The sequence below is a fragment of the Lissotriton vulgaris genome, chromosome 12 (assembly GCF_964263255.1).
Source record: "Lissotriton vulgaris chromosome 12, aLisVul1.2, whole genome shotgun sequence".
NCBI classification, from domain to species: Eukaryota; Metazoa; Chordata; class Amphibia; order Caudata; family Salamandridae; genus Lissotriton; species Lissotriton vulgaris.
In genome coordinates, this window is record NC_141700.1 from 19,584,116 (window position 1) to 19,610,671 (window position 26,556).

Consider the following 26,556-nt stretch of genomic DNA (forward strand, 5'->3'; position numbering starts at 1 on the left):
CCCCAGGTCTACGCGTGTTTCGGTGGGTTCATACCACCTTCCTCAGGACCAGCTTAGAAATAGTTTTACTCTTCCCTCATCTCGTGTGTGCAGGGTATCTTCAACTAAGTGAAGACCAGCCAATGTGTGGTTTTTCTCAAGTAGAGAGAATGGCTTTCCTTTTTTAGAGATACATCAACGACACCGCTAATCTCTCATAAAACTTGTGGCAGAGATAGACTTGAATTTTCTTCTGCTTCATCTATAATCCAGCCTGACCCTCTTTCCCATACATCACTTTCAGGGTTATTGTAGTTTCTGATTGCAGTGTAATGTGCGACATGCACGGTCCTCCTGCCTGTTCTCCCCTTCCGAAGCCGACGCTATAACCCTGAAAGTTATGTATGGAAAAGAGGGTCAGGCTAAGTTTTATAAAGGATAAATAGAAAAAGAATTACAAGAACAGAATCATCTCAACCTGCATCTCCCCTGCACCGAGAAAAGAATAGGCCCCCAAGTAGCGCATTCAACAAGATAATTGGGAATAACCATAAGAAGAATCTGTCAAGCAAATAATGATAAGAAGCAGTCCATACAGGTTCATCTATGAGAGATTAGCAGTGTCGTTGATGTATCTCTAAAAAGGAAAGCCATTATCTATACTTGAGAAAAACCACACATCGGCTGGTCTTCACTTAGTTGAAGATACCCTGCACACACGAGATGAGGGAAGAGTAAAACTATCCTGAGGAAGGTGGTATGAACCCACCGAAACGCGCGTAGACCTGGCGTGAAAAAAAACATTGACGATCTGAGTTACCTCAACCTTAGAAATTGTTTTAGAGTTTGCAAGATTGTGGTATTGTATGAATGAGTGGTGTGTATGTGAGTCAGTGTGTTAGACAGGGTAATTGTTGTTTCTTCACCTATTTTGTAAAATATATAGTACATTCTGAACAGATTGTAAAAATTATGTCAGTCACTTTTACACTTTTAAGATTGATTGGATTAATACCAATGTTGATGAATTGATGTTCACTCTAAAAAAAGATAAAAATATTTTAAATAATTTTGATAAACCTACCAAAAAAAATATATATATATAACTAATGAAAGAAAAGATATTGTTGTCCCTGTACTAAATTGAAGGTTAATGTTTGAATTTTGAGAGCAACGCCATACAAGAAACTAAGACTAGACCATGGGGGAATCTTGTTATTTTTGTACACTCGCCACACATGCCAATCGCATGGAGGAAGTGTCAGGGAGTGAGGTTGATGCCAAGACATTGCCTAGAAGAACAGCACGAAGAACGGAGACAAGAAGGCAACCCAGGTGGGAGTTAGAGTAAGGACAAGAGTTAAGAATGGGGAGAGAGAACAAGCTCTCACCTGGGAAGCCCAGCAAGTAGGGGAAACAACTCCCCTGCAAGGCACAGGAGCTAAGCCTCGGGCTCCATATAGAGATGAGCTCATGGATGAGTCAGGAGAAAGTAACACACATCACCTAGCTGTTGGCGCAAGAGAAGAGGCTGACCAGGAAATAAGTAGCCAGGTAAGACTGACAGGGACACGCTTTTGAGACACAAGAGGAGGAGCATGGAATCTTTGCGCGTGCACAAGAAGAAAGAGGACGTCAGTCGCTCCCCCTGAACGTGCTGGTCAGGCATGCCAACCCCAAGAGAGCTAGTATTTAGAGAAGAGGGCAAGGCCTTCGTGTGGCCTTTTTATCACCTGGTGAACTGAAAGGAAGAGCCACCAGTGTGACAGTCTTTGGCCAGAGGAGGGATCCTTTGAAACCAAAAACAGGGCTGTTGCAGACTGCATTCGGCATGGAGGGGAAGATCTGAAATGGAACTAACCGTACATGCAGGAGTGCCTGAGACTATCGGAGCGCTACATCTCAGAGAAACAGACAGAGGTGCCCCGAGTCAGGATATGTTCATTACTGCAGAAAGGTGCAGAAGGAACCATCTACGTGCTCGGGTAACAGATGGTACAAAGAAGGGCTCAGGAATAAACTGCCCAGATTGAAGGACAGGACAGGAAAATGGACCTCGTGCTTTGAAAAGAACACCTTGGGTATAAAATTAGCTTTAGGTGACATCAAATGTCTGCTCAGCAGTCTAATTGGGGAGCAGCCCAATAAAGTGTTTTCCTGAGCCTGCAACCCTGCAGTCACGCTTATCAACACTAAGCGTGACGAGCTGCATCAAATTCATTCAGACATCAGACCTGGACAGCTCCAAGGCAGATGTTCCCATGACCACTCAGACATAGGAGGACCAATGGAGGAGAGCATGAATACTGGGAAGACAGATTGAATTCTTAAACAGGATGAGAGAACGATGGGGGCAGGAGACAGGACCGACACGGGTCCCCCATGTTGCATTATTCTACAACATCTTCAAGAGGGTACTACCCACTGAGATCCATCCCAGATTTGACAGTGTAGTAGGACTAGACACCCAATCTTGTTGGGTAATACAGGGCCCATATACTACAATATTATCGGAAGGGACAGAGAGAAGCAGCAGCAGGCCCAGGGAGACACGTCAAACTGAGCCAACATAAGAATGCGGCTGTGCGACTGGTTGCAGGTCTCTCCCTACGTGAGCACATTACTCCCCACCGTCGTGAACTCCACTGGTTACCACTGCACAAAAGGGCAGAATTCAAAGCTTTGGTTTTAGCCCATCGAGCCATGCAAGGCAAAGGATCTGCCTACTTGTCCTCTTGCCTGACCCCTTATAATAACATCAGAACTCTATGCTCCTCGTCAAAAAATCTCCTTACTGTTCCTAGATTTAGGAAAACCCGCTCAGGTGGGAAAACTTTCCCGGTGTTGACAGCGGCCCTCTGGAATAAAACTTCCTAATGCCATCCGGTTGATCAAGGATGAACAACCTTTCCGGAGAGCACTTAAAACTCACCTGTTCTGTTGATCGACTTACGCCTCAAATAACCATCTTAGGCTGTATGTAGTCACACAGGAGCGCCGGGACACCCCTTTGGGGTAGCTGCGCGCGATATCAAAATACACTAAATAAAAATAAATAAGCTGAAAAAGACCGCCTTTGAGGGTGGCGCGTTAGCCACAAACGTCCAGATGGCACCTGTCTCAAGGGGAGCTCCAATGATGGACCCCAGAAGGTATTGCCCCAGTCCTAGTGGCTGGGGTCAGGGAGATTGGGTGCAAACAGTCCTTGTAGAGTGCCAATACTGTTACAAATGGGTCACCCGGCTAACCGGTCCCATCTAAAAATGTACAACCACCAGAATGGTATAGTATGAAGACAGCCCCCAAAGAGCATCCGTCCCAAAACCAAGTTCAGAACAACGTACATGCATCACACAATCTGCTTCAAGGAAATCAGGATGCTGCTGCCACCCCACCAGGTGGTTGGCTGAGCACAGGGAGTTCAGTCCAGCAGGGGCCGGACCCACAGCCACGGCAAGGTGGGCTGATTGCCTGTGGTGGCAATGCACTAGCACAATCACAAGGGATAAACACGCCATAAGTCCAAAGCCATCCCCTACAACGACCTAGCCCCTTCATACCACTGCAAGTCATATTTCCTTACCTTAAGGATGGCCTTACTATGTCGACTGGGAGCCCAAGCTTGAGTTTGCCATCTGGGTCCCTGCAGGGTTCTGGGCACCCCACTGCTGTTGATCCCCCAGGAAAGGGTTGGCTGATCGTACCCCTGGGGGTGAAGGACAGTGACCAGGGAGCGGGCCGACCCCAGCGGGTACATAGCACCCAGGTCCCTCTGCCCAAGTTACTGGGGCACACCCACAATCGAAAGGACTTCATTCTTCAACATTTTTTAATGCCTCCTCCAAATGGAGGCACCCCTATAGTTCCAAAACGAGGCAGATGCGGGGCGACGGAAGCCAGAGATTCAACGCACTTAAGGAAAGAAGGTTGAGATGACCATAAAACTCAGTCAGTTATGCACAAACTTGCCACCAAGTCAATAAAGAAATACACCCAGGTGATTCGTATGTTCAGTTCACTTACAGCAAACCCCAGTGGCACACCTGACACTCTTCATGGGCTGAAAATTCTGCCTCCTCCCCTCTCCCCCGATTCGTTCAAACAATCCAAAAAATCTGCTCATCGGAAATTGGCCCTCCAAAGCAGCAGGAGTACTGTAGCATCAGACAAAAAGCCCCCGCTTCCTGCTGAAGAGGACAGGTCCGAAATTTCCCAGATTTGAGGAATTGTGTCTCCATCGATAACCTTCACAGCCCGCGCACCAGGTGCAGGGAAAGGCTCACCAAAGCACAACCTCACTGGTTGACTGATTCACAGGGCCTCATGGAACATCTTCCATGGAAGCGAGAGGCCCCAATCCGGCAACAGTGACGGCAGTGTTGCCACGTCCGGACAAAAAGTATAAGGTACCAGAAAATTCTCCAGCTTGCCTGATTGGATACAAGAAACCTGACGCTCTGGTCACCCAAGCAGCTCAGAGATATTAAAAAAATTCATCCGTGTCAATAATCGGCACCACCTGAAAAGGAGGGAAGGCGTTTAGACAACATTGGTAAGCGCTTCTCCTCTATGTCAGCGTTGACGGTCCGAGCACCAAATTCATTGACAGGGCTCAGATAATATAACCAATAGCTGTGGTCAGACAATGCATTATATATAGATCTTTTGCCATTGGATGTCAAAGCAGAAGCCAAAAAGATCCTGCAAGACAGATAGCAAGCCCCCTCACAAATCACTGCCTCCGCAATGGACTTTGCATCCACAGGTTTCAGACAGCTAAAGAAGCAGCAATCCTACGGAGCCAGGTGTGGTTGAAGGCCACTTCTTTTAGACCAGAGGTACAAAGAAAAATTTCAGACTGGTCATATGATGGTGAACCTCTCTTCGATAAACACAATGACGAGGCCCTCCAATCCATAAAAACTGATACGGATACCACAAAGTCTTTGAGCACTCTGCAATACAGAGAAATTCCATTTCGTGGTGCACGAGGAAGAGGTAAATTTTCTGACATGGTTGGTTACCAACCATACAGGTATACAACATACCAACTTTGATCGCAGCAGTTTCAACCTCAATACCAGCAGCAACAACCTCCTCCAGCAGCCTACACAAGGCAAACTCAGAGACGAAAGCTGGGTTTGCAGGGAAAAGACACAGGAAGGCAACAGTGACAGAGACGAAAGCTGGGTTTGCAGGGAAAAGACACAGAAGGCAACAGTGACGAACTACAGGCACCGGCTACAGTTCCATCTCCTTCGGCATGCTTCGGAGACAAAAAAAATCCAATCACCTCTCCGAATGGAAGGAAATAACAGATCAGCGGGTGTTGGCTCCAATTAGGTTCGGTCAAATACTGGAATTCATTCAAAATCCACCCCCTGACTCCACCCCAGAAGTCCCCATCAAAACATCTGCATCTTCTAAGGTTTTAAGTCTAGACCTTTCTCAGCAACGGGGCCATAGAACGATTCCCTGGAAACCAGACGGGAAGAGGTTTCTATTCCCATTTCTTCTTGGTCAGGAAGCAGTCAGGAGAATGGAGACCCATCTTGGATTTGAGAACAAATATCTCAGGAAACAGACATTTCTCATGGTCACAATTCAAGACGTCTTGTAAACCAGAGAGATTATTTGACAACAATTCAGCTCCAAGATGCTTATTTCCAGGTTTCAATCCATCTATGCCATCGAAAATGTTTACGTTTCACAGTAGCCGGCAGCCATTATCAGTGCAAAGTTCTCACATTTGGCCTGAAGTCCTCTAAATAGACCCCCACCACACTTTTACAAAAGTACCTGGCTCCAGTAGCTGCATTTCTAAGACAGGCATAACACCAAGTATTTCCACAACTTGAAGATTGGTTGGTCAAGGCACCTTCCCATCAGACTGCACAGAGTTCAACCAAAGCATGCTTACGTCTTTTCGATAAATTAGGCTATACATTGAACCCACAAAAATAAGCCTTTCGCCGTCCAAAAGGATAACGTTTGTTGGGACCTACACTGGATACAGTGCAGAACAAGGCATATACAACACCAGAAAGACTAACAAGATTGATCCACTTTACCCGCTTAGTGTAAGGAAAAAAGGCATTCCTTTGGGACCGTTCTGCTGCCTCCGAAATGCGGCAGTTGCAAGAAGAACTGGGCAAACAATGGAACCATACGCTACGTTTTTGCAACGATATAGTTTGTGTCACTGCAGGAATATGTATGGAACTCTTGGTGGTTTTGAGGCAAATCTCTCCAGCAGCCTAACCTTCATACCCCAAGTTTCCCAGTTTGTAATCAAACAGATGTTTCCTTAGAGGGCTGGGAGCTCATCTCCAAGACTTGCAAGTCCATCTCAGTTACTTCTACAGATCAACCTTCTGGAACTCAAAGCAGTACACCTAGCCTTACAAGCTTTTCTGCAGAGAATACTAAGGTATGCAGTGCTCATTCGCACAGACAACATCACAACCATGCACAATGTATCAACAAGAAAGGGGGGTACAAGATCCCAAGCACTGTCATGAGGCGCAGAGGATATGGGAGCAGTCAATAGATAAACCTCAAAGTGGAACATGTACCTGGGAAGCAAAATGTTCTAGCAAACATGGCAAGCAGAATAAAAAAAAACAGCCATGAATGGGAGATCAATCAGGAAGTCCAAGAGGACATTTTTCATCGATGGGACATGCCACATCTAGACCTGCTCACAACGTCCCAAAATTGTAATCACTGATTCCACGCAAGCTGGCATCCACAACCAGGATTGTGGGGGAATGCTCTTTCGGTCGCATGGTCAGGATTCTTTGCATACGCTTTTCCTCAAGACTCCCCTCAAGGATTCTCAGAAAGATGAAGGACGGATACCTTCAGGATTTAATCCTATAGTTCAGAGATGGCCATGGCAACATTGGTTCACTTAGCTATGTCTCCTATTAAAGAGACAGCACATCTAACTGCAACCACTTCCAAGTCTGCTTTTGATGAATCAAGGCCAAGTACTTCATCTGGACCCAATATCCTTACACTTTTCAGCTTGGGTCCTGAATTCAATGGGTTTTCACATTTGGACGTCCCAGGAGAATGAAGAGATATTCTAGCTGGAGCAGATACTATGAACAAGACTTATAGTCTTAAATGGAAGCAGTTTTACTTTTGACGCCAACGGACAATCTTGGACTCTGTCATCTACACCGGACGAAATTCTTTCACAGTTGTTACATCTGGCACAGTCAGGTCTTGGTCATACCTCCATTAAGGTACACTTCGCGGCCAGATCTCACTTCAGATGATTATCAACATCACCATCGCTATGGTCCAGCAGGCTTATCAGACAATTTCTGAAAACGCTGTATGAGGTTTACCTGCAAGTAAAACGTCCTCCTTCGCTCTGGCAACGCAAAACAGTACTCTCACAATTAATGAAGAACCAATTTGAGCCTGTACACAAAGTGGACATTAAAATGCTTTTTTGGCAAATGGCACTCCTACTGACACTGACATCAGCAAGGCGAGTAGGTGAAATACAAGTATTCACCATTCAAGAACCCTTTCTAGGGTTTAGGAGCGATTCTGCAAAAGAACCCACAATTCATTCTAAAGGTACCATCAAACTTCCATTTAAGTGGACCAATAGTCTTAAAGATATCCTTTCCCGAACCAAAAAATTTAGCAAAATGAACATTACATTCCTTAGATGTCAAGAGATGTTTGAAGTTTTAACTTAACAAAGCAAAACAATTTGGTAAATCAAGTCAATTGCTAGTGGCATTCAGTGCTCCTAGGAAAGGTTCTCCACTCTCTAAACAAAGTATAGCCAGGTGGATTGCTACCGCCATACATTTCTGTCATCAAAAAGCTGGCACACCATTACAAACTAAGGTGAGGGCTCATTCTACTAGAAGTATATCAACTTTGACAGCGTTGTTTGCGTGTGTGAATCCAAAACATCTGCAGAGCAGCAACCTGGAAAAATAGACAAACCTTTACGCAGCACTACTGCTTGAATTCCACAGTCCACAGAGAGGCGGTAGTGGGCCAGGGGTTTTTAACAGCGTTTTTAACAGTAAAAGTGAGTCATTATAGTAAGGTATATCCCGCCATTCGCTAATGTATTGTGCACATTCTACATTATGTGCCATGTATGTATGTATGTGTATATATATATATATATATATATATATATATATATATATATATATATATATATATATATATACACATACATATATACATACATATATACATATATACATACACACATATACACACACACACACACGTATATTTAACGTTCATATATGATGCACTATTTAACTGCTATTTATCTGGATTCAAGCATGTGAATCTATGAAAGGTAGCTTAACTTATTTTCTTATACTTACACTAATGACCTTATATGGACAAATGTTAGGCAGTTACACAGGGTGAGCTACAAGATACTCTTAACTAGATATCATTTTACTACTTGATTAACTTAACAACTCCAAAATTGAAATCAACTAAAACCAACTCCTCGTAGGAAAGAGACCAGTCTAAACTGGGAATTTCAAAATGTATTGAAATGCAATAGCCTACCTTCAGCTGATGAGATATTGCGAATACGGGTACCTACCAATAGTCATTTTATTTACATTTTATCTTCTGGCTAATTACAGCTTTTGGGTTACTTGGAAAGAGGGGGGAGCGGTAACCATCAGTGAAAAAAACATTAACATACCAACTCAGTTATTTGCAGGTGTTTTTGTATATTGCTTACATTACACCACAGCAGCCTCCGAGTGTTCTGACAAAGTGACACATGGAGTCACAACAGTGGCTACTAAAGGATGGCTTCCATCAAGTTGCTGAACTGACCTTCAGCCGCGGAGGCGGAGCCCTGAGATGCAGATGCCTTCAGGGTTTGCTCATATATAGAAATGAGCTCTTCGTCCTCCACTGCAAAGTACACCGGAACAACCGTCTCCATAAGCAGCATTTCTGGCTCGATAGCCATAAATTGCTAAGAACAAAAATAAAACAAGGTGACATGTTACTTGTTGTTTTGGAATAGCGTCAAATGTTACACTGGCCCAATGCAATTCCAAGAAAGGTTCCCAACAGTTAGCAGTCAACGTGCTGCTACCTCTGAAGAGCACAAGGATTAAAAGGAGATCCCCCAACAGGGTAGCGAGACTTTAGAAACAGCCAATAGCCGCTGGGGAGGCACACAGCCTAGCTTTGCTAACAAGTCCTTCTGTTAAGCTATCCAGATATATGTACCTTCACGATGTCCTGTGGCATGGTGGATAGGTTTGGGGGCAAAAGGATGACCACAGCCCCAGCTGACTGCCGAAGGGCATTCTGGTACTTCTCGTACGAGAAATCAATGAGACGCATCAGAACGCAGCGTCGACTGAGGACATCTGCCTCCACTGTGCGCGCTTCTGTGTTGAGTACAGCATTCCGAGTACCTGCAGTGAGACACGGAAGAGAGCGGCGTGATGTTATTCATAGTGGAAGCAACATAGGTATTACTAAGACAAGACCTGAAACTCGCCATCGATGCATCCCAGATGTTGACAGGCCTCAGCAGAGCAGATCTTCACATTCCTTGCAACTCTTGATGAGAGTGTACACACCTGCCTTGCCCAAGATCTAATCAGCACTCAGATTGCTGCCAACAGTGCACGCCCCCAATGACTCAACACAAGTGCTGGCAGTGATGATGGAAAGTGAGCGTGCCTCACATCTCTTCAAAATGTGAACAAGACTGGGATTACTAACAGGAATCTGCATATTGGAAACCTTGACCCTATATAGCAGGCTTCTTTTTCATGCATTAAATACCAATCAATAATCATAAACCGCTTCACACATGGTTCCGACAGATCATTGATCTCTGGATGTGCATTTAGGTCCTTTAGCCGACTTCAAAGTCAAAGTCAAAATAAAACTTTATTTGGTTTGTTACAACCATAAAAGTGCAATTTACCTCTTATCCTGATAAAAACAAGTAAAACATAACACAGCGGTATAAAAAAGTTATTACACATCAAAATACACATAGCTTAACTTCCATTTTTTTTTTTTTTTTTTTTTAAATCGGAGCATAGTAACATTCTAATTTAATAAAATCACTTCGTTCATATATATATATACACATCGAATCTTCCCATGCAGCAAATAGCCGACCCCGGCAAGAGAGGAGCTGCACTTTCAAATGGATACCATGGATCTCCAGATCTTTTTTAGTATAGTTGACTAAAATGGAAGAGTTCACTGGGCGATCGAAGAAATACAAGCTTTGATCATAGACCCTGTGCTTTGCGTAAACCAATCAGATTTTTCCATTTCAAATGTATACCGATAAAGTGCACTTTGGCAGTTTATAGTCCTTTCTAGACTTCATTGTTGGAATTCCGTCTACAAGGACCCTCCTAAAGGACAAAAATCCTCCTCTAGGTAAGCAACGTGCAGCTGTACTTGCCAATAACATTCTGCGAGGAAACGGAGGACTGTAACTACCCACATGACCCCACCTCCCAGCAAATTAATATTCCCTCCTCTACATGGCATCATACTAGCAAACTTAAGAACAATTAGGATTCAGGATATGGCGTCTTAGTACAGGGAAACTGGCTTTGGTATGAAAGTAAGTGCTGCTTATCTTAACTTCATAAACATGTTAACTACGCATCTGTCGTCATGCTTGGTCACCACACACTCCACAGTCTTGCCGTACTCTCAGTAACACATTTTGTCCCAATTGGCTGCTGCACTTTACTGTTTTATTAACATGATAATCTATTATAGTGGGTGATCTAATAATATGGGGCATTAAGTCAAGAGCCCCACATGCAATTTTAGATATTACTAATCTTTCAGACCTTTCCCTTATTATAATTTTGGCTCGAATTTAATTTGAAAAGGATTCAAAAAGATCAGGCCTAAAAAGTTTGTTAGGATACAGAAGAGACTTGAGTCCAGGACCTAAGCAGCCTCAGATCAACGTTGTATTCATTTTCACAACAAAATGAATCAAGGATCTCTCACACATGTGCTGACAGAGGTTTTAGATTATGGAGCGAGAGTTGATGGAAAAAGCATGGCTCATTCTATCATGATTTGCTTCAAGTACCTACATCTCTTGCACTTTGTATTACTGTTTTAAATCTGTTTATTTTCAGCCAATTTGGTGTTTTCTGTAGCTTGCTGCATTGGCACAACTAAACCAATAAGGTTTTAACAAAAAAATGTTACAGGACTGGTAAAAAAAAAAAAAAAAATGCACACGTTCATACACATTTAGGAATGAAAAATGTAAAGCATGAGCAAGGGCTTCATAAACCATTCAGACGCTCAAGACCAGTAGTTTTCCATCTCGCCTAGACTATCAGGACTTTGCCACCATGTTGGGGGTATCTTCTGACACTTCATAACTTGTGAAGGAAGCTGGCTCTTTATATAACAAAAAGAGTTAAATTGTGTATAAAGTCCAGATATCCCTTATTAGTGGACTGGACTTGCTTGAACAATCCCAAGGTGCACTTTTTGTGGTAGAGTTGTCAAGCACCCTTAGGCTTATCAAGGAGGAGTGTTAGACATGTGTTACACACACACAGTCGTTTCAAAACTTTTATTCAATTAACGCTTGGAAAATCATAAAAAGTACATCATACAATTTAAATACAATCTTCGTAAAAACACATTATTACATTACGAAATATCATTTAAAAGACTTTACATAAAACCAATTTACGAGTTGATTCAGATAAACATGGGATCAGAGAGACGGTAGCCCAATTTTACTACGTGCCTTCAAACATGATTTTAGAAAAAGAGCTACGTTTTTAGCTACAAATTGCGAATCTAACAGCTGAAGTGCCAGGAGTGCTGGCCGACAGGTCCTCAACCCCATTTGACAAAGAAGAGGGATAATCCAGCGCTTACGTGCTTGCTCATAATATACACACAGTCAATAATAGATGCACAAACTCAAAAAGGACATCCACACCAATTTCGAAAGATAACATTTGTGATATATATATTTTTAACACATATAGCTTTGTAATTGGGTAACTACTTTGTTTTGCGATATCAGGGACTGTTCTTCAGGACTTATGGTAAGTATGGGTCAAGGTAATTCATGTGCAAATCCAATTATCAATCTGTATCTAATTCATTGGTAACCTCTAAGATAACTACTTGGTAATTTTCTTTTATGTTGTATCGCCTACAGGAAGGAACTGAACTTTGTAATTATGTGAAATACACATCTTTGAAAATCAACCCCTGAAGAAGGGTTTCTAAAAGAACCCGAAATGCATTGGGCTTTGTGTTTTGTTGGAAATGTCATGGATGATGTGTAAAAACCAAAGACATGTAACTACAGTGAATTTGTAACTGTCAGTCATTCAGATTTAACCTTTTTTAGGTCTCGCATCTAGCAACAACGCAAAAGCGCTGTCGCCAGCGAGACCTATAGCTGTCGACCCTGCTTTTCAGGGCCTTGAAAGGGAGACCGGAGATGGGCACACGCAGGCTGGACTGAGGCACGCACGCGTTCCCCGTGTACAGTTACAAGCTGGGCCCATCTCCTGTCTCCCTTGCAAGCTTACGAGCTGTGCCCATCTCCCATCTCCCTTGCAAGCCTCATGCACTTCTCGCATGCAGTAACGGCCAACACACACACACAGCCACACCCCCCACTGCTTTCGCTTCGCGTTACACACACGCGCACACACACAAACACATGAACGCACACACACACAAGCGCACGTATACAGAAACACACAGACACACACGCGCGCACCCCTCCCCCCAGTACAACTAAGCCCCACTCATCGCATCAGCACCACTCCGGACTTCTGCAGCCTCCGCAGGGCTCTCCCTCAGGCATGGGAGCCCCGCGAAACCACTGCTCCTCTGCGCCAGCCACTTCGTGGGTGCGGGCTTCCTGCAGAAGACGTAAGTCCCGCCCCACGACAGGCATGACGCTCCAGAACTTCCGGTTTCTGAAGTACACGCTCACGGCTTGTTTAATTCTGCAGTCAGTCTAAGCGACAGCTGTGAGTAATCGGTGTGCTTTTAACATTTTATTTATGGCATGATGCACTGTGTTATGTTATCTGGCACTGCACCCTCTGCATTATTATGTCTCTTCCATATGTTCATTTATCCTCACCGTTTGCTGCGTCTTCTTTGGGGCGAACCCGTACCCCATTCTCTATCTGGCACGTGGTCACTTACTGTATTCAGGGTGTATTTGCTGCTTTGGGATTTCCACTGCGGGAGCCTCTCCTCCTGCCGACTCTGAAGGCCTGTGATGTGGGGAGGAGGGGCAGGTTTGAGGGGCTTGTTTGATGTTAGGATCTCCCTTGTTCAGAGAAGATAACTTGTCTTTACAGCCCTCTGTGTAAGAGCGCTCCAGGGAGCAGGAACTTTCACCAAAAGAGGTGGTGGAGAGGAAACCCCACTGGGAGCAGGACTCGTCATGGGGTTGCAGCGGGGCAGCACACGGTTAATCTACTGCCCCCCAGAACCAAGACGTCTCTATGTGGGCTACTCCAGCCCTTCTCCCCAAAGTGAAAGTAGAGGCAGGCTGAACCTGCCCGAACCCGTTAGTGGCCTAGTCACCCTACAAGTCTGGCGAGAGAAAAGAGGCGGGGCTTGGCATGACCACACGTAAGCAAAATACCAACATGACGTGTTTCTTTCTGTATAAATCCCATTCTTAAGGAGAAGTGAAATGGAAAGCTCCCGGAGGCGCCACATATATTCATAACTTAAGTTAAGAAATCTGTTATATTAATTTGCACCGGTGGAAACAAATGTGGTCAGTTGGGAGTTCCCCTCTGATCTGCCCACCCCTTCTTTCCCCAGAGCCAACGAAAAACAAGCATTTGCAATGCAATAGGTCTCGCATTTATGCGAGTTTGAGCTATTGACATTGCAAATGACAATGCCTTTTATTTATGTTTTAAAAACAAAAATAAAAAAGGCATTGTCATTTGCAATGTCAATAGCTCAAACTTGCGTAAATGCGAGACCTATTGCATTGCAAATGCTTGTTGATTAGGAGTTGAAAGCCTTTCACAATATATCTTTATTGAAGTACAATGACAATGCTGTTTTAAAGTCCTGATTAAGTATTGGGTATTGTTTACATACAGGTTAAATTAACACTAAACAAAACAAAACCTTAGGGACTGAGGCTGAGCGCTTCGCAGACCTGGGTGTTCCCAGGCCTCGACAGTACAAGGTCAAAGGTACCACTAACAGATAACCTCGTTCATCTCTGGGGCTTCCAGGTGAAGTGGTGCAATTCAGCATTGGCTGCCCCGTTGAAGTCAACTGGGAACAGTCCAGTTAGCAAAGAAGCAGCAAGTATGGACTGGGGGGCCAATCCGGGTGAACCCACAGGGTAGCTCAGCACCTGAGCTCCTCTGGAATGCAGAGACACTGCTGGTCCACTGGAACTCTGGCTGGTGGGCTCAGCTCTAGTGGCGATTTCTCCAGCGAGGTCATACTGCAGTAGGCTCTCGCGGTTGTTGAGGGGCCTGCACAAATAGGCTGCAGGCAGAGATGGAGGGACCAGTTGGGCTAAATCTAAAGGTGAGCTCAGCTCTTGAAGGTCTCCGAACCGGTTGGCACTGTTGGTCCACTTCTCCCTGGGCTGCGGGGCTCGGTGCAGTGGTGCTTCTTGGGCTCAGTTTTCAGTAGCCTGCGGCTCTTGCAGTTTCTGCCGTTCGGCAAAAGAGGAGGCAGGTGGGGACTGGTGGACAAGCCCGGTGGACAGGTGGTGGTGGTGGTGGGGGGAGGGCCCTCAACTCTTAATGGTCCCTGTGCCTCATGGGCACCATCGACTAATGGCAACTTGGGCCAAGGGCTTGTGTACAGTGCTATTTTGTCCGGCGGGGTCACGCTGGCAGAGGCTCATTTCAGGCCTTTTGGTGCCGGCTGACGTACTGCTCCAGGGGAGATGTTGCTAGCCAGGTGAAGTTGTGGGTCACCGACACAGCTTCTGGGGTGACACCGCTTTCTGGACGAGCCGGGTCTGTGTAGTTGTTGAAGGCAGCAGGCAGACAATGAGGGTTGGCCCCAAATTAGATGCTGCGCCTCAATTCTTGTGTTGTGGGCTCTTCTTAGAACTCCTTTCTTCTCCAAACAGACTAATTTCCTGGTGTCACAGGGCCACCTAAATACTCAATTTAGGGTGTCAAGGAGAGTGAGGGGGGAGAGGCCAATTGGCTACTTACCACTGGGGTCACTACACCCCCCTAGATGACCACTTACTGTGGGGAGTGGGCATCACCCTGTTCCAGAGTTAATAATTTCACCACAACCAACACCTCCTTGCATAGCTAATTTTCCACATATCCTGGTGCCAAATGGGCCTCGGGGATGGCATCTCCCAGGTCTGGAGGAAACCAGTATTGCTTATCAAAGGCAGTGAGCTCTTTGAAGTTCCCTGCCTTGACATGCTAATTTACTAGCCATCCTGCTGGAGGAGGTGTAAACACCTCCTACCAGAGCAGGGCTCTCACTTTCCAGAGGTCAGAAACTCATCTGTGGTGGCAGGCTGGAGAGGACCAGTCAGCCAGCACACTAGAGGACTAGTAGGTTTCAGGGGGCACCTTTAACCGCGGCGGCAATTACGCCGCCGTGCAGCGATTTAGCAGAGTGGGTGGGGCCGCTGCAGCCAACAGACTTGGGCAGCACTACGGAGGTTTTGCTTGCGATGGCCGTTGGCCGACAGAAGCAGCGAAGGGGCTAAGGTGCCCTCTGGGTGCATGTATTAATAAATCCATAACGGGAATCAGTGTGGTTATACTAATATGAGGTGTTTGAAACCAAACACCATGTGTTTCAATAAAACCATTATGTAGCTGGAAAACTAGTTTTAACCAGTGCCTAGTACATAACTTAAGATGGCTTTCCAGCTCACTTTTACTATCCAGCAATAGAACTAGACATTACAGGGGCATACCTGCTCATGCCGCTATGTCCTCATATATGCTATAATGCACCCTGCCTTAACGCTCCAAGGCCTGCTCTAGGGGTGACTTACATATAGCACATGCAGGGTCTTTGGCATGGCACGCAGGGAGTAGGCCAATGTTGTCAAACGTGGTTCGCACCTTGTCAGGCAGCCTGCAATGGCAGTTTGTGTGGAATCTGTGTGTGGGTCCCTTAGGGTGGCATAAGATATGCGGCAGTCATTAGGGATACTCTTTAGTACTCATCCTCTAGGTACCAGAAGTACCATTTACTAGGGTTTTACAGGGGTACTAAAGGCCTTTGCCAATTGTGTACAAACATGGTGCTGCGAACGACCACTGGCCGTTGCAGGTCCGCCCACCTTTTAGAACGCCCGGAATTGCCGCTGCAATTAAGGCGTTAAGGAAAGAGTACTGTCCCCAAGTTCTGGTTAGCAGGCCTCAGTGCACTGTCAGTTAAAAAAACATCCAGTAGCTATAAAGGGGGCAAAAAGTGGGGAAACAATTGCAACAAAAACCCAGTTTCCTAAATCTTGGTTCACTGATTTGCTCACGTCACCTGGACTAAGCAATATATTACACTGTTAGTGCATCTAGGGCTCCGAGGCAAACCTGGGGTAGTTAGAAGTGCTTTGCAAAAATCCCAAATGAATAAAACATTTAATGAGGTATTCGGTTACTATCAAAATGAAATGTATACGATTATTTTTTATTATTAGTTTTGTTCCTAGTAATGAACAATTTACCTTTTGGCTACATAAAATGACAATCAATAGGCACAGAGTACAGCTCTGGGGCCCGAAGCAAAGACCATGGAGCTGGCTCTGGCACTAGAGATTTCATGAAGCTGTACCTAGAGACCAACAGTGTACGCCAGGTCAACTCAAAAGATTAACGAGAAAGCAGGTCCATTAGCGTGGTTAACTTGCAGTTGGTGCAGACGCAATGTGAAGAACTGTCCTAATCAGTGCGGTATTGCAACACCACGATACGGGCCATGGAGTGCCATAATTAAAACAGGAATTGCCTGTCAGTGAAAACAAACATGCTGCAGGCACTGTGGTTGCCCAATAGTTGCGCTAGGCGTGCCTAGTCAAAGAACCCACTAGGAACTGTACAAAGGCGTTACGAAACAGGATAAAAAGCACTTCAATCAGGGATCTTCTAAAGCGCCATTTCTAACCATGAAACTAAATCGGAACTTAGATTAGGGCAAAGCTGCAATGGACTTGTTTCCAAATGCCCTCATATAACATATTTGCTTTTTATTCTGTGCAGTTGTCAGTCCTCCTTCAGCATTAGCCCTAAGAGACAGATAATATATCTTTCCACCATAGAGAAAAGCAACACAAAATACCTTTAAATCGTCTCTGGTGTAGTCTTAACTACTGGCTGCATTTGGATAACTAGAGTGCCATGTGAACAGCAGTTTCTTTAAAAGTCTTTTAACTTTCCTTCTCTCTTGGACGGACCGGAGAAAGGGTTTCCCTCACTCTTAGCAACCAGCAGAATGCGAATGTAACGCTGAATCTCCCATTGAAACTGGGCACCGAGATACAGTAGCACACCTATGAGCCCTGGCCACTAAAAGAATCCTCTGCTCACATGAGTAGCAACGTCCTCCAATTGAACGCTGACAAAACAAAAATAATGCTATTTAAAAACGCCACCACCAGCTGGTCACCAAACTGGTGGCCAGAGGAACTAGGGCCTCCTCCTCTTCCAAATACAGTGGTCAAAAGTCTCGGAGTTCTAATAGATAACAAACTTAACCTGGATGAACACATAACTGCAATTAAACGGGCCTGCTTCCATGCACTCAGCCTGCTTCGGAAAGTCTTCCACTTCCTCCCTTCCTCCACACGCAAAACCCTGGTACACGCCCTGGTACTCAGTCGCCTGGATTTCAGCAATGCCTTGCTGATCTCTGTCAAAGAGACATTGTTAAATTGTCCACAAGTGGTACAGAACACAACAGCACGCCCTGTAACCAGTGCCCCTCCTCGTACCCAATCACTCCCCCTTCTCCACGAGTTGCACTGGCTCCCTATACGCAAGAGAATACAATTTAAAATTTGCTGTATGGTGTTCAAAGGCCATCAAATGGGTCCTACATATCTGTCAGATAAACTGGTCAGGCACTCCCCTCCACGTTCCCTTCGCTCTGAAGGGAAAGGTCTTCTCACCATACCACGTATAAAATTAACCAGACTAGGAGGCAAAGCATTCTCCTACCTAGCCCCTCACATCGGGAACCAACTTCCCCTAGATATTCGACTATGCACTAATTACCTGGCATTCAGAAAAAAACTCAAGACATCACTTTTCTAGCTCCTGGTCCTTACCTCTTCACGTCCTCAGCGCAGAGATACCCCACCCGGGGTGATTCAGGCACTCTACAAATTATATAAATAAAATAAATAAACCAATATCCCTGCTCTACTCTAACCCTTCTGGCACTCAGTTGTGTCAACAGCAAACAGTCTTAACTTTACACAAGTGATTAATATTAATGTGGATTTTCAAGATACACACTTTCTTACAACAGTGAGGTGTTAGAAAACTAGCTATTGATGCGTTCTGATTTTCTGATATGCCCCTTATGTGACCGTCCTGATGCTTTCAGCAGCGGTCGCTTCCTTCGCCCCAGCTCCTGCCTGCCTGCCTGCCTGGTATTGTTGACTGCGCTATTGTTGTACTTGTACTGACATTGCTGCTGCCTCTTTCACAGCATAGCGCTGTACTGCGAGCGCCATTGTATAATTTCGTAGACATTTGCAAACGCTTCTGGGGTAATTTAAATCTAATCCCTGTGCTTTATTTCGCGCACTCACAGCTGCAGCACGATTTGTACATCTTGATCGACTTGCACCGCTTGAGTTACACTCTATTACTGGCATGCTAGCCTTACACATTTAACCGAGTGTCTGTGCCCCAGCCTACCTCCAGTCTCGTGTTTCTGGCGCTGCCGCCATTGTTGTTGTTGTTGGTGCTGCCTCAGAGCCCGTCCCCCACAGCCCGCCCCGTCTCCAGGCTGACCCTCCCTCGCCCCCGCCCCCTCCACCATCCATATATGACAGATGTTTTTACGCGCAGCGGTCGCGCCCCATGCGCGCCGAAGGTGCGCCAAAGGTAAGCCTGTCTACGCCCGTCTGCGCCTGGACCGCGCCCAGCGCCAGACCCCCTGGCCCCCGCCACACCCAACCCACTATAATCACATATGATGCCGCTACTCTCCTTGCCCTCAACCCCGGACGCACACCACAATGCTGCGAAGCCACCCCAGGATGTACCCATGGCCCATTCGCCTGCCTCCCCTGCAAGTTCAACTGCTTCAGGACCCTCACCAAACCCACTTCCTCCACACACAGCTCCGACTCTAACCGCCTGAAGTGCATCCTGCTTAACACCCGCTCGGTCCACAGACACGCAACTGAACTCTGGGACATACTCGACACTGCGTCACCGGACATCGCCTTCCTTACAGAAACATGGATGAACACAACATCAGCACCTGACATCGCCATAGCCATACCGGACGCTTACAAGATTATCCGAAAAGACCGCACCAATCAAACAGGAGGAGGCATCGCCATCATCCACAGGAACACCATCAAAATCACAACCAGCTCCGACGATAATCTTGCTAACGCCGAACATCTCCACTTTCAGATCCACACCGACCCTAGGACCACACTTAGAGGCACCCTCATCTACAGACCTCTAGGTACCCGCAATCAATTCAGCGATGACATCACGGACTTAGTCAGCCCACATGCCCAGCCTCCGAGAACTACATTCTCTTAGGAGACATCAACTACCACCTTGAAAACAAACACGACAGCAACACCACCACCCTTCTGGACAACCTGGCCAATCTTGGACTCAAACAACTTGTTGACACCCCCACCCATGCAGCCGGACACACGCTCGACCCCATCTTCACCTCCAGCAAGCATATCTCCTTCGATCGCACCACAGCTCTCCATTGGACGGACCACAGCTGTGTTCTCTTCGGCTACAAAACCACCCTGAACCACAACCGCCCACAACCTATTCCTCGGAGAAACTGGAACAAAATCACCTCCGACCAACTCCTCACTTCACTCAACCAAAACCCTCCCACCCTCTCATTGGACCCAAACTAAGCGGCCACCAATCTCAAGCAATGGATCACCCACAGTGCTGACGAATTAGCACCCCTGAAAAAGCACCAAATCAAGTCAGCCAGCAAAAAGGCTCCCTGGTTCAACGATGACATTAAAAAATCCAAGAAGCTATGCCGCATCCTGGAGAAAACATGGAGAAAAAACCCAACCACTGACAACATGGCCACCCTCAAGACAGCCACCCGCAAACACCACCAACTGATTCGATCCGCCAAGAAATCAGCATTCAAGGATCGTCTCGACAACAACACTCACAACAGCAAGGAACTCTTCAACATCGTCAAAGAATTCACCAACCCCACCGCAGTATCTAACAACATCACTCCCTCCCATGACCTCTGCGATGCGCTATCCTCCTTCTACAACAAAATTGCCGACATCCACAACAGCTTCAAGAATACTCCCAGCGATCAACCCTCCCCACCCCCCTCAGTTCCTACTCCGCCAACTAACAACCTTAACGCCTGGAACCCAATCACCACTGAAGACAGCATCCGCCTAATGAACTCAATCCACTCTGGCTCGCCAACCGACAACTGCCCCCACCACATCTTCAACAAAGCTGACTCCATCATCGCACCCCATCTCCGCGATGTCATCAACTGCTCGTTCAACTCTGCCAACTTTCCAGAAAGCTGGAAACACGCCGAACTCAGCGCCCTTCTGAAGAAACCCACAGCAGACCCCTCTGAACTGAAAAATTACCGACCCATAGCCCTCCTTCCATTCCCGGCCAAAGTCATTGAGAAAGCCGTCAACAGCCAGCTCGCCGCCTTCCTTGAATCCAACAACTCCCTCGATCCATCTCAATCCGGGTTTCGAGCCAAACACAGCACCGAAACCGCCCTCATTGCAGCGACTGACGACATCCGAACACTACTGGACAACGGAGAAACAGTGGCCCTCATTCTACTCGACCTCTCCGCCGCTTTCGACACAGTCTGCCACAGCACCCTTATACAACGCCTCAGCAACATCGGCATACAAGGAAAAGCCTTGGACTGGATCATCTCATTCCTCACTGGGAGAACTCAAAGAGTCCGACTTCCCCCATTCAACTCAGAGGCCACTGAAGTCATCTGTGGCGTACCACAAGGATCTTCACTCAGTCCCACCCTCTTCAACGTTTACATGAGTCCACTCGCCTCCATCGCGCGTCAACACAACCTCAACATCATCTCGGACGAAGAAGACACCCAGTTAATCCTTTCCCTCACCAAAGACCCCAACACCGCCAAAACCAATCTTCACGAAGGCATGAAAGAAGTAGCCGAATGGATGAAACATAGCCGCCTAAGACTCAACTCGGACAAAACGGAGGTGCTCATCCTAGGATCTTCCCCCTCGGCCTGGGACGACTCTTGGTGGCCTTCCGCTCTGGGAACAGCACCCACACCCACAGACCATGCACGTAACCTTGGCTTCATCCTAGACTCCTCTCTCTCGATGTCTAGACAAGTCAACGCAGTCTCATCCTCCTGCTTCAACGTACTCCGCATTCTCAAAAAGATCTTCCGCTGGATCCCCCTCGAGACAAGAAAGACTGTCACCCACGCACTGGTCACGAGTCGACTGGATTATGGTAACACACTATAAGCCGGAATCACAGCAAAATTACAGAAAAAACTCCAACGCATCAGCGAGACTCATATTAGACATCCCTCGCCATGATCACATCACCGGACACCTAAAAGACCTCCACTGGCTTCCCGTCAACAAAAGAATTACTTTCCGCCTTCTCACCCACGCACACAAGGCCCTCTACAAGCTAGGACCCGAATGCCTCAACACTCGAATGTCCTTCTACAAACCCACCCGCCAACTAAGATCGTCCAATCAAGCCCTCGCCGCAGTCCCGCGCATACGAAAATCCACCATGGGTGGTAGATCCTTCTCCTTCCTTGCTGCCAAGACCTGGAACTCACTCCCCACTCACCTCACTCAAAACCACATCTCCTTCAGAAAAGAACTTAAAACCTGGCTATTCAACAAATAACAAACCCCTCCCCCAAGCGCCTTGAGACCCTCTGGGTGAGTAGTGCGCTATATAAATGCCCGAACTTGAACTTGAATCCCTGACAGCCATTTAGGTTGCTCTTTCTTTCAACTCAATCACATGAAAGGTAGGGGCAAGATTGTGAAATTCACGTCCTTGGTCTTGTTTTGAAATTACCTGGGAAATTATTTAGGAGTGTGTCTTTTTTGTTTTTAATATAATTCACTTGTATTTCTACTGCTCTAATTTTGTAATCTCTCTGTAATTTGGTGGTATCATTCAGACAAGGAAGTACTTCCACAAAGCACACAAGACAAATATACAGAATAGTTGAATTTAGGATTAAAAGACTGTTTTAGCCTTTGCGTTTGCAATGAGTAGGTCGCTTGGCAGGTACATGTTCGGTATCATGCATTACCGAGTACTGTGCTTCTAAAACTCCACTCTTTGCGATGTGCGACTCTGCAATGTTTGAAATGAATGATGTTTGTTTACTTTTATGCGCAGCTGACCATTTGGGAGGTGTTTTATGTTAAACCAATTTCTAAAGCACATGCACACCCTGAGGTTTCGTGGTGCTAGCTGGTTGGTTGACTGAAAAGAGGTTTTCTACACTTGAAACGCCTAGGTGAAGGATAAGCATTTAAGCCCACAGTCAGTTTCTGCTCTTAGCGAAAAAGGAAGCGAGTTGGTGAACTTGGGGTGCAATAGGAAAAGCTTCTGCCTCCCGCTGCGGTTTGCTGTATTTTGGTAATCGTCTACCCTCTCCCATATATCCATAGTACATCTGTATACTACAGTGCTATCCTCCCCCCAGATTAAAGTTTACTGTAACAGGTCGTGAAACCTCCAGCCCCACCGGTTTTCAACACCTGTTCTGTAGCCACACGACTCATACTATGTATCCAACGAGAGAGCAGGGTGAGTGGTCAACCCTTAGCCCTAAAAACTGCGCCTCGTGACCTGATACTGCCATGCCTTGCTCCTGACAGCGGTCAAAGTGCATTTAAAAACCATAGTATGGGAAAGAAGCTATGATCCTCAGTGCGGGGTCAGTGAGCAAGGGGGTGGGTCAGAGTATGAAGTTAACTATTTTGTTGGCTACCAGGAAATGTGCAAAAAGGTTTAGATTCACGGTAAAAACAAAAGTGCTTTTCAAACTATACATTCTAATGATACGCACAAGGTACATTGTGCACAAATATACTAAATACAGGCACACCAAAGCTCAGCTGTCACCCGTACGGTACCTGTCAAAAAGAATAAATGTTTGCGGTCACTCGATACAAGTGACTCCATCAATTAAAGCCCAAACTTGGTTGCTCCTAGCCTTTACGTTTGCAAGCGCACACATTTACATTTCTTCCAGTCAGCAGGCGCCTTGGCGAGAAGCGCCTTCATTGTGTAGCTGCCTGTCCCTCCCTCTGCTCCCCAGCACAGGGCACCCCTCCTGCCCACTCCAGCTGAGAGATGTCGGCTGTCAGAATGAACCATCCAGGACGGGTGCCTTATCCCAAGAAGTAGGGGATCCATTCTTGTTAAAATAAAGTATGGGCGCTTTATGCCTCTCCGACCCTTGGCTCCTTCTGTGCCTTGTCACCTAGCACTCTGCCCTGTCCACACCAGGTCCTTTACAGCAGCATCGTGACTCCCCGCCCTCAAACCTTTGCCCTTGCACCCCTAGACCTCGACCTTCAGAAACCAGTGCTTTCCGCAGAGGAAACGCCAGCCACACCATGATTCCCAAGTCCATGGCGGCGTGCCGCTCCAGTCCAGGTTTTCTCTGAATTCTGGGGCTTTTAATCCTGCCCTATTAACGGCATAACATAAAACTACAAGTCCCAGAATTCATGGGAGACGGCTGGAGCCTCACCCCGAGCCCCTGCCTCCAGTGCTCACCGTAGCCCTGGCCCTGCAGCTCGTACTGCTGCATGCGGTAGACGGTGAACTCGTGCGCAGCCTCGCAGACGGGCAGCGGGGACACGAGCAGCAGCACGGCCGGCAGGAAGAGCACGAAGCCCAGCGCCGGGCAGGCGGCCCGCAGCAGCTGCTCCAGCACGGCGCCCGCCTCCTCCAGCATGGCGGGGCGGAGAGTGGGTTCAAGGGGGCGAGAGAGGACGAGGCGACGGCTGAGAGGAGTGGGGCACGGCACGGCTGACAGCTGGAGGGAGGGCGGGGTCCTTCAGGCACACTCAGGGCACGCCGCGCGGGGGCCTTCAGGCGCACAGTGGGCAGCCCGAGCGGGGTCCTACTGGCGCCCACAGGGCCGCGCGCCGCCGTACCCTTCAGGCGACAGGCGGTACTACAACTAGAACGCTGACCAGGCTGAAAGAGAGTCCACGCGCTGCGCGCCATGCTGCTGCTGCTACTTTTACACCTTGGACGAAGTAGAAGGCTGACTTGTTATATTTTTTCTTTCTTTATTTAGCTCATGTATGACGGGTGGGTCAAATACATAGAAATGATGCTAATAGTCTTTCCATTGGTCTGTTCATTACTTTACCCGTTAATCTTTCCATTGGTCTAGCCATTGCTCTTCCTATCTAACTTCCTATTGGTTTACCTATTGGTTTATCCATTAGTCTTTCACTTCGTTTATCCATTACTCTGCCTATTGATCTTGCTATTTGTTTATCCGTTAGTCTTTCCATTGGTCTATCCATTGATTTTTCTGTGGTCTAGCCATTGGGGTTACCGCAGTCTATTCATTGCTCTTTCCCTTGGTCAGTAAATTAGCCCAGCCATTGGTTGTTGTACTCGCCTATCTATCGATCTTTCCTTTGGTCTATCTATTGGTCGATCGATTAGCCTTTCCATTGTGCTACCCATTGGTCTTTCTACCGCATACCTGTGTCTGTCCCGTATTTGCAGGGACTGTCTCGACAAGATGGAGATTGTTCAGCGTACTATTTTTGCAGAAACTGTTCCTCTTTATCACACACACGTATGTAAACAAGAACTTTCTATCTGCGGTAGTCCTGTGCTGCAAAGTATCCTGGTATTTGTTTTTCAAATGTTGGCAACTATGCTATCGGTTGGTCCATTGGTCACTATATTGGTTTTTACATTGAGCTATCTCTCTTTTAGAGAAAATAAAAAAAAAGTCTTCAGGCAGATTAAGTATAGAGCGCTAATTTCTTTTAGCAGCTTCTGTAAATTCACCTGGATATTTGAGGCGTCAAACTTAGCATTTTGTGGCCTGTGTGCAAAAATCCCCCATGAAAGAAAGAACTGTAAGATAAAATACTACATTGACAAATGTGTAAAGGGGCTGTCAAGACACCATCTTATTGGAATTCCCTTTAGGTGATGTCATGTTTTTAGTAGATATGATAATTGTCTTTCAAATATTCCCAGAGTGCAAGACTGGTAGACATACAAATGAATGTGTGCATAAAGTAGCAATGTGGCTGGATTTGTAACTTGGCTTGTGTCACTCATGAAGACTTCTTCATACACTTGTGAAAATGGTGACAGCACTGAACTGCTATGATGAAATTAGTTATTTCTAACAACATATGCGGAAAGCTGCTGTGAACGTGTAACATTTCACTGAACATTTCTCAGAATTACTGTATGTTTTACCAACGATGGGGACATGCGTCCTGTCTTGTGCAACAAGAGGTATTGTAATGTTGGCCGGACGCCCGGGGGCACTCAGCATCGATTAAAAAAAGAAAGGGTAGTGTTTCCACACACCCCTCTCTACCACAGAGCTCCTTGTCCAAACACAGGCCGGCGTACCACAGCACAGCAGCAGCTGCCCAAAATAACCACATCTTCCACAGCACACACACACCATGATGCAGGCATATTTGTCTCCATAGTCTCTCATGCCCCTGTTGAACCCTATTACATACAGAGCCCCTTTATAGCCCCACCTACCCTAACACAACCCAATGAATCCACACCTTTGCGACAGTACAGATATTTTTCTTAATGCTTGCCAGTATATCCGTACTGATGAGTTACTCACTTGTGGAGCTTGAGAGCACTGAGGGTGACATGGAGCGCCTGGAGAGTGCTGGTCTGTGCCACGCAGAGAGCACCTGAGTAGGACATGTGTGAAACGAGAGTCATCCACATATGTATGGCCTGCCCAGGTTAGACATATCAGTCAATTCAATTCAAGGATTCTTTATTCGATGATTAAAAATCACCATAAAAGCACATACATATGTACATGATTAAAAATTTCATTACATCATTATCAGGATCCTAATTATAATAATTATTTATACACATGGCAAAAAAGGAAAAGGGGATTTGACACTTTAAAAAAGATTAATAACAATTTTAGGCATCATTCCTCTCCTCTGGTTACCCTTAATCGGACCGCCACTTTAATAAAATTCATTATGCAACACAATGTTAAAGGGTCAGATGCTTTCTGTAGATAGGTTAGGGCCTCTTTAGCATGTTTCAGGTTGGCTTGTTT

The 26,556-nt window shown here is 46.2% G+C and overlaps 1 protein-coding gene across 1 annotated transcript in view; it reads right to left on the reverse strand.

Annotated features, from left to right (window-relative positions):
- Positions 1-24,344, reverse strand: part of NCLN (nicalin) — a 46,140-nt gene extending 21,796 nt beyond the window's left edge. The window contains exons 1-3 of the mRNA XM_086946759.1: positions 24,018-24,344; positions 9,235-9,425; positions 8,830-8,974 (exon numbers count right to left, since the gene is read on the reverse strand). Of these exons, the coding sequence (XP_086802885.1) occupies positions 8,830-8,974; positions 9,235-9,425; positions 24,018-24,198 (517 nt within the window). The 5' untranslated portion in view covers positions 24,199-24,344. The remainder of the gene's footprint in view (positions 1-8,829; positions 8,975-9,234; positions 9,426-24,017) is intronic.
- Positions 24,345-26,556: the final 2,212 nt, after the last annotated feature.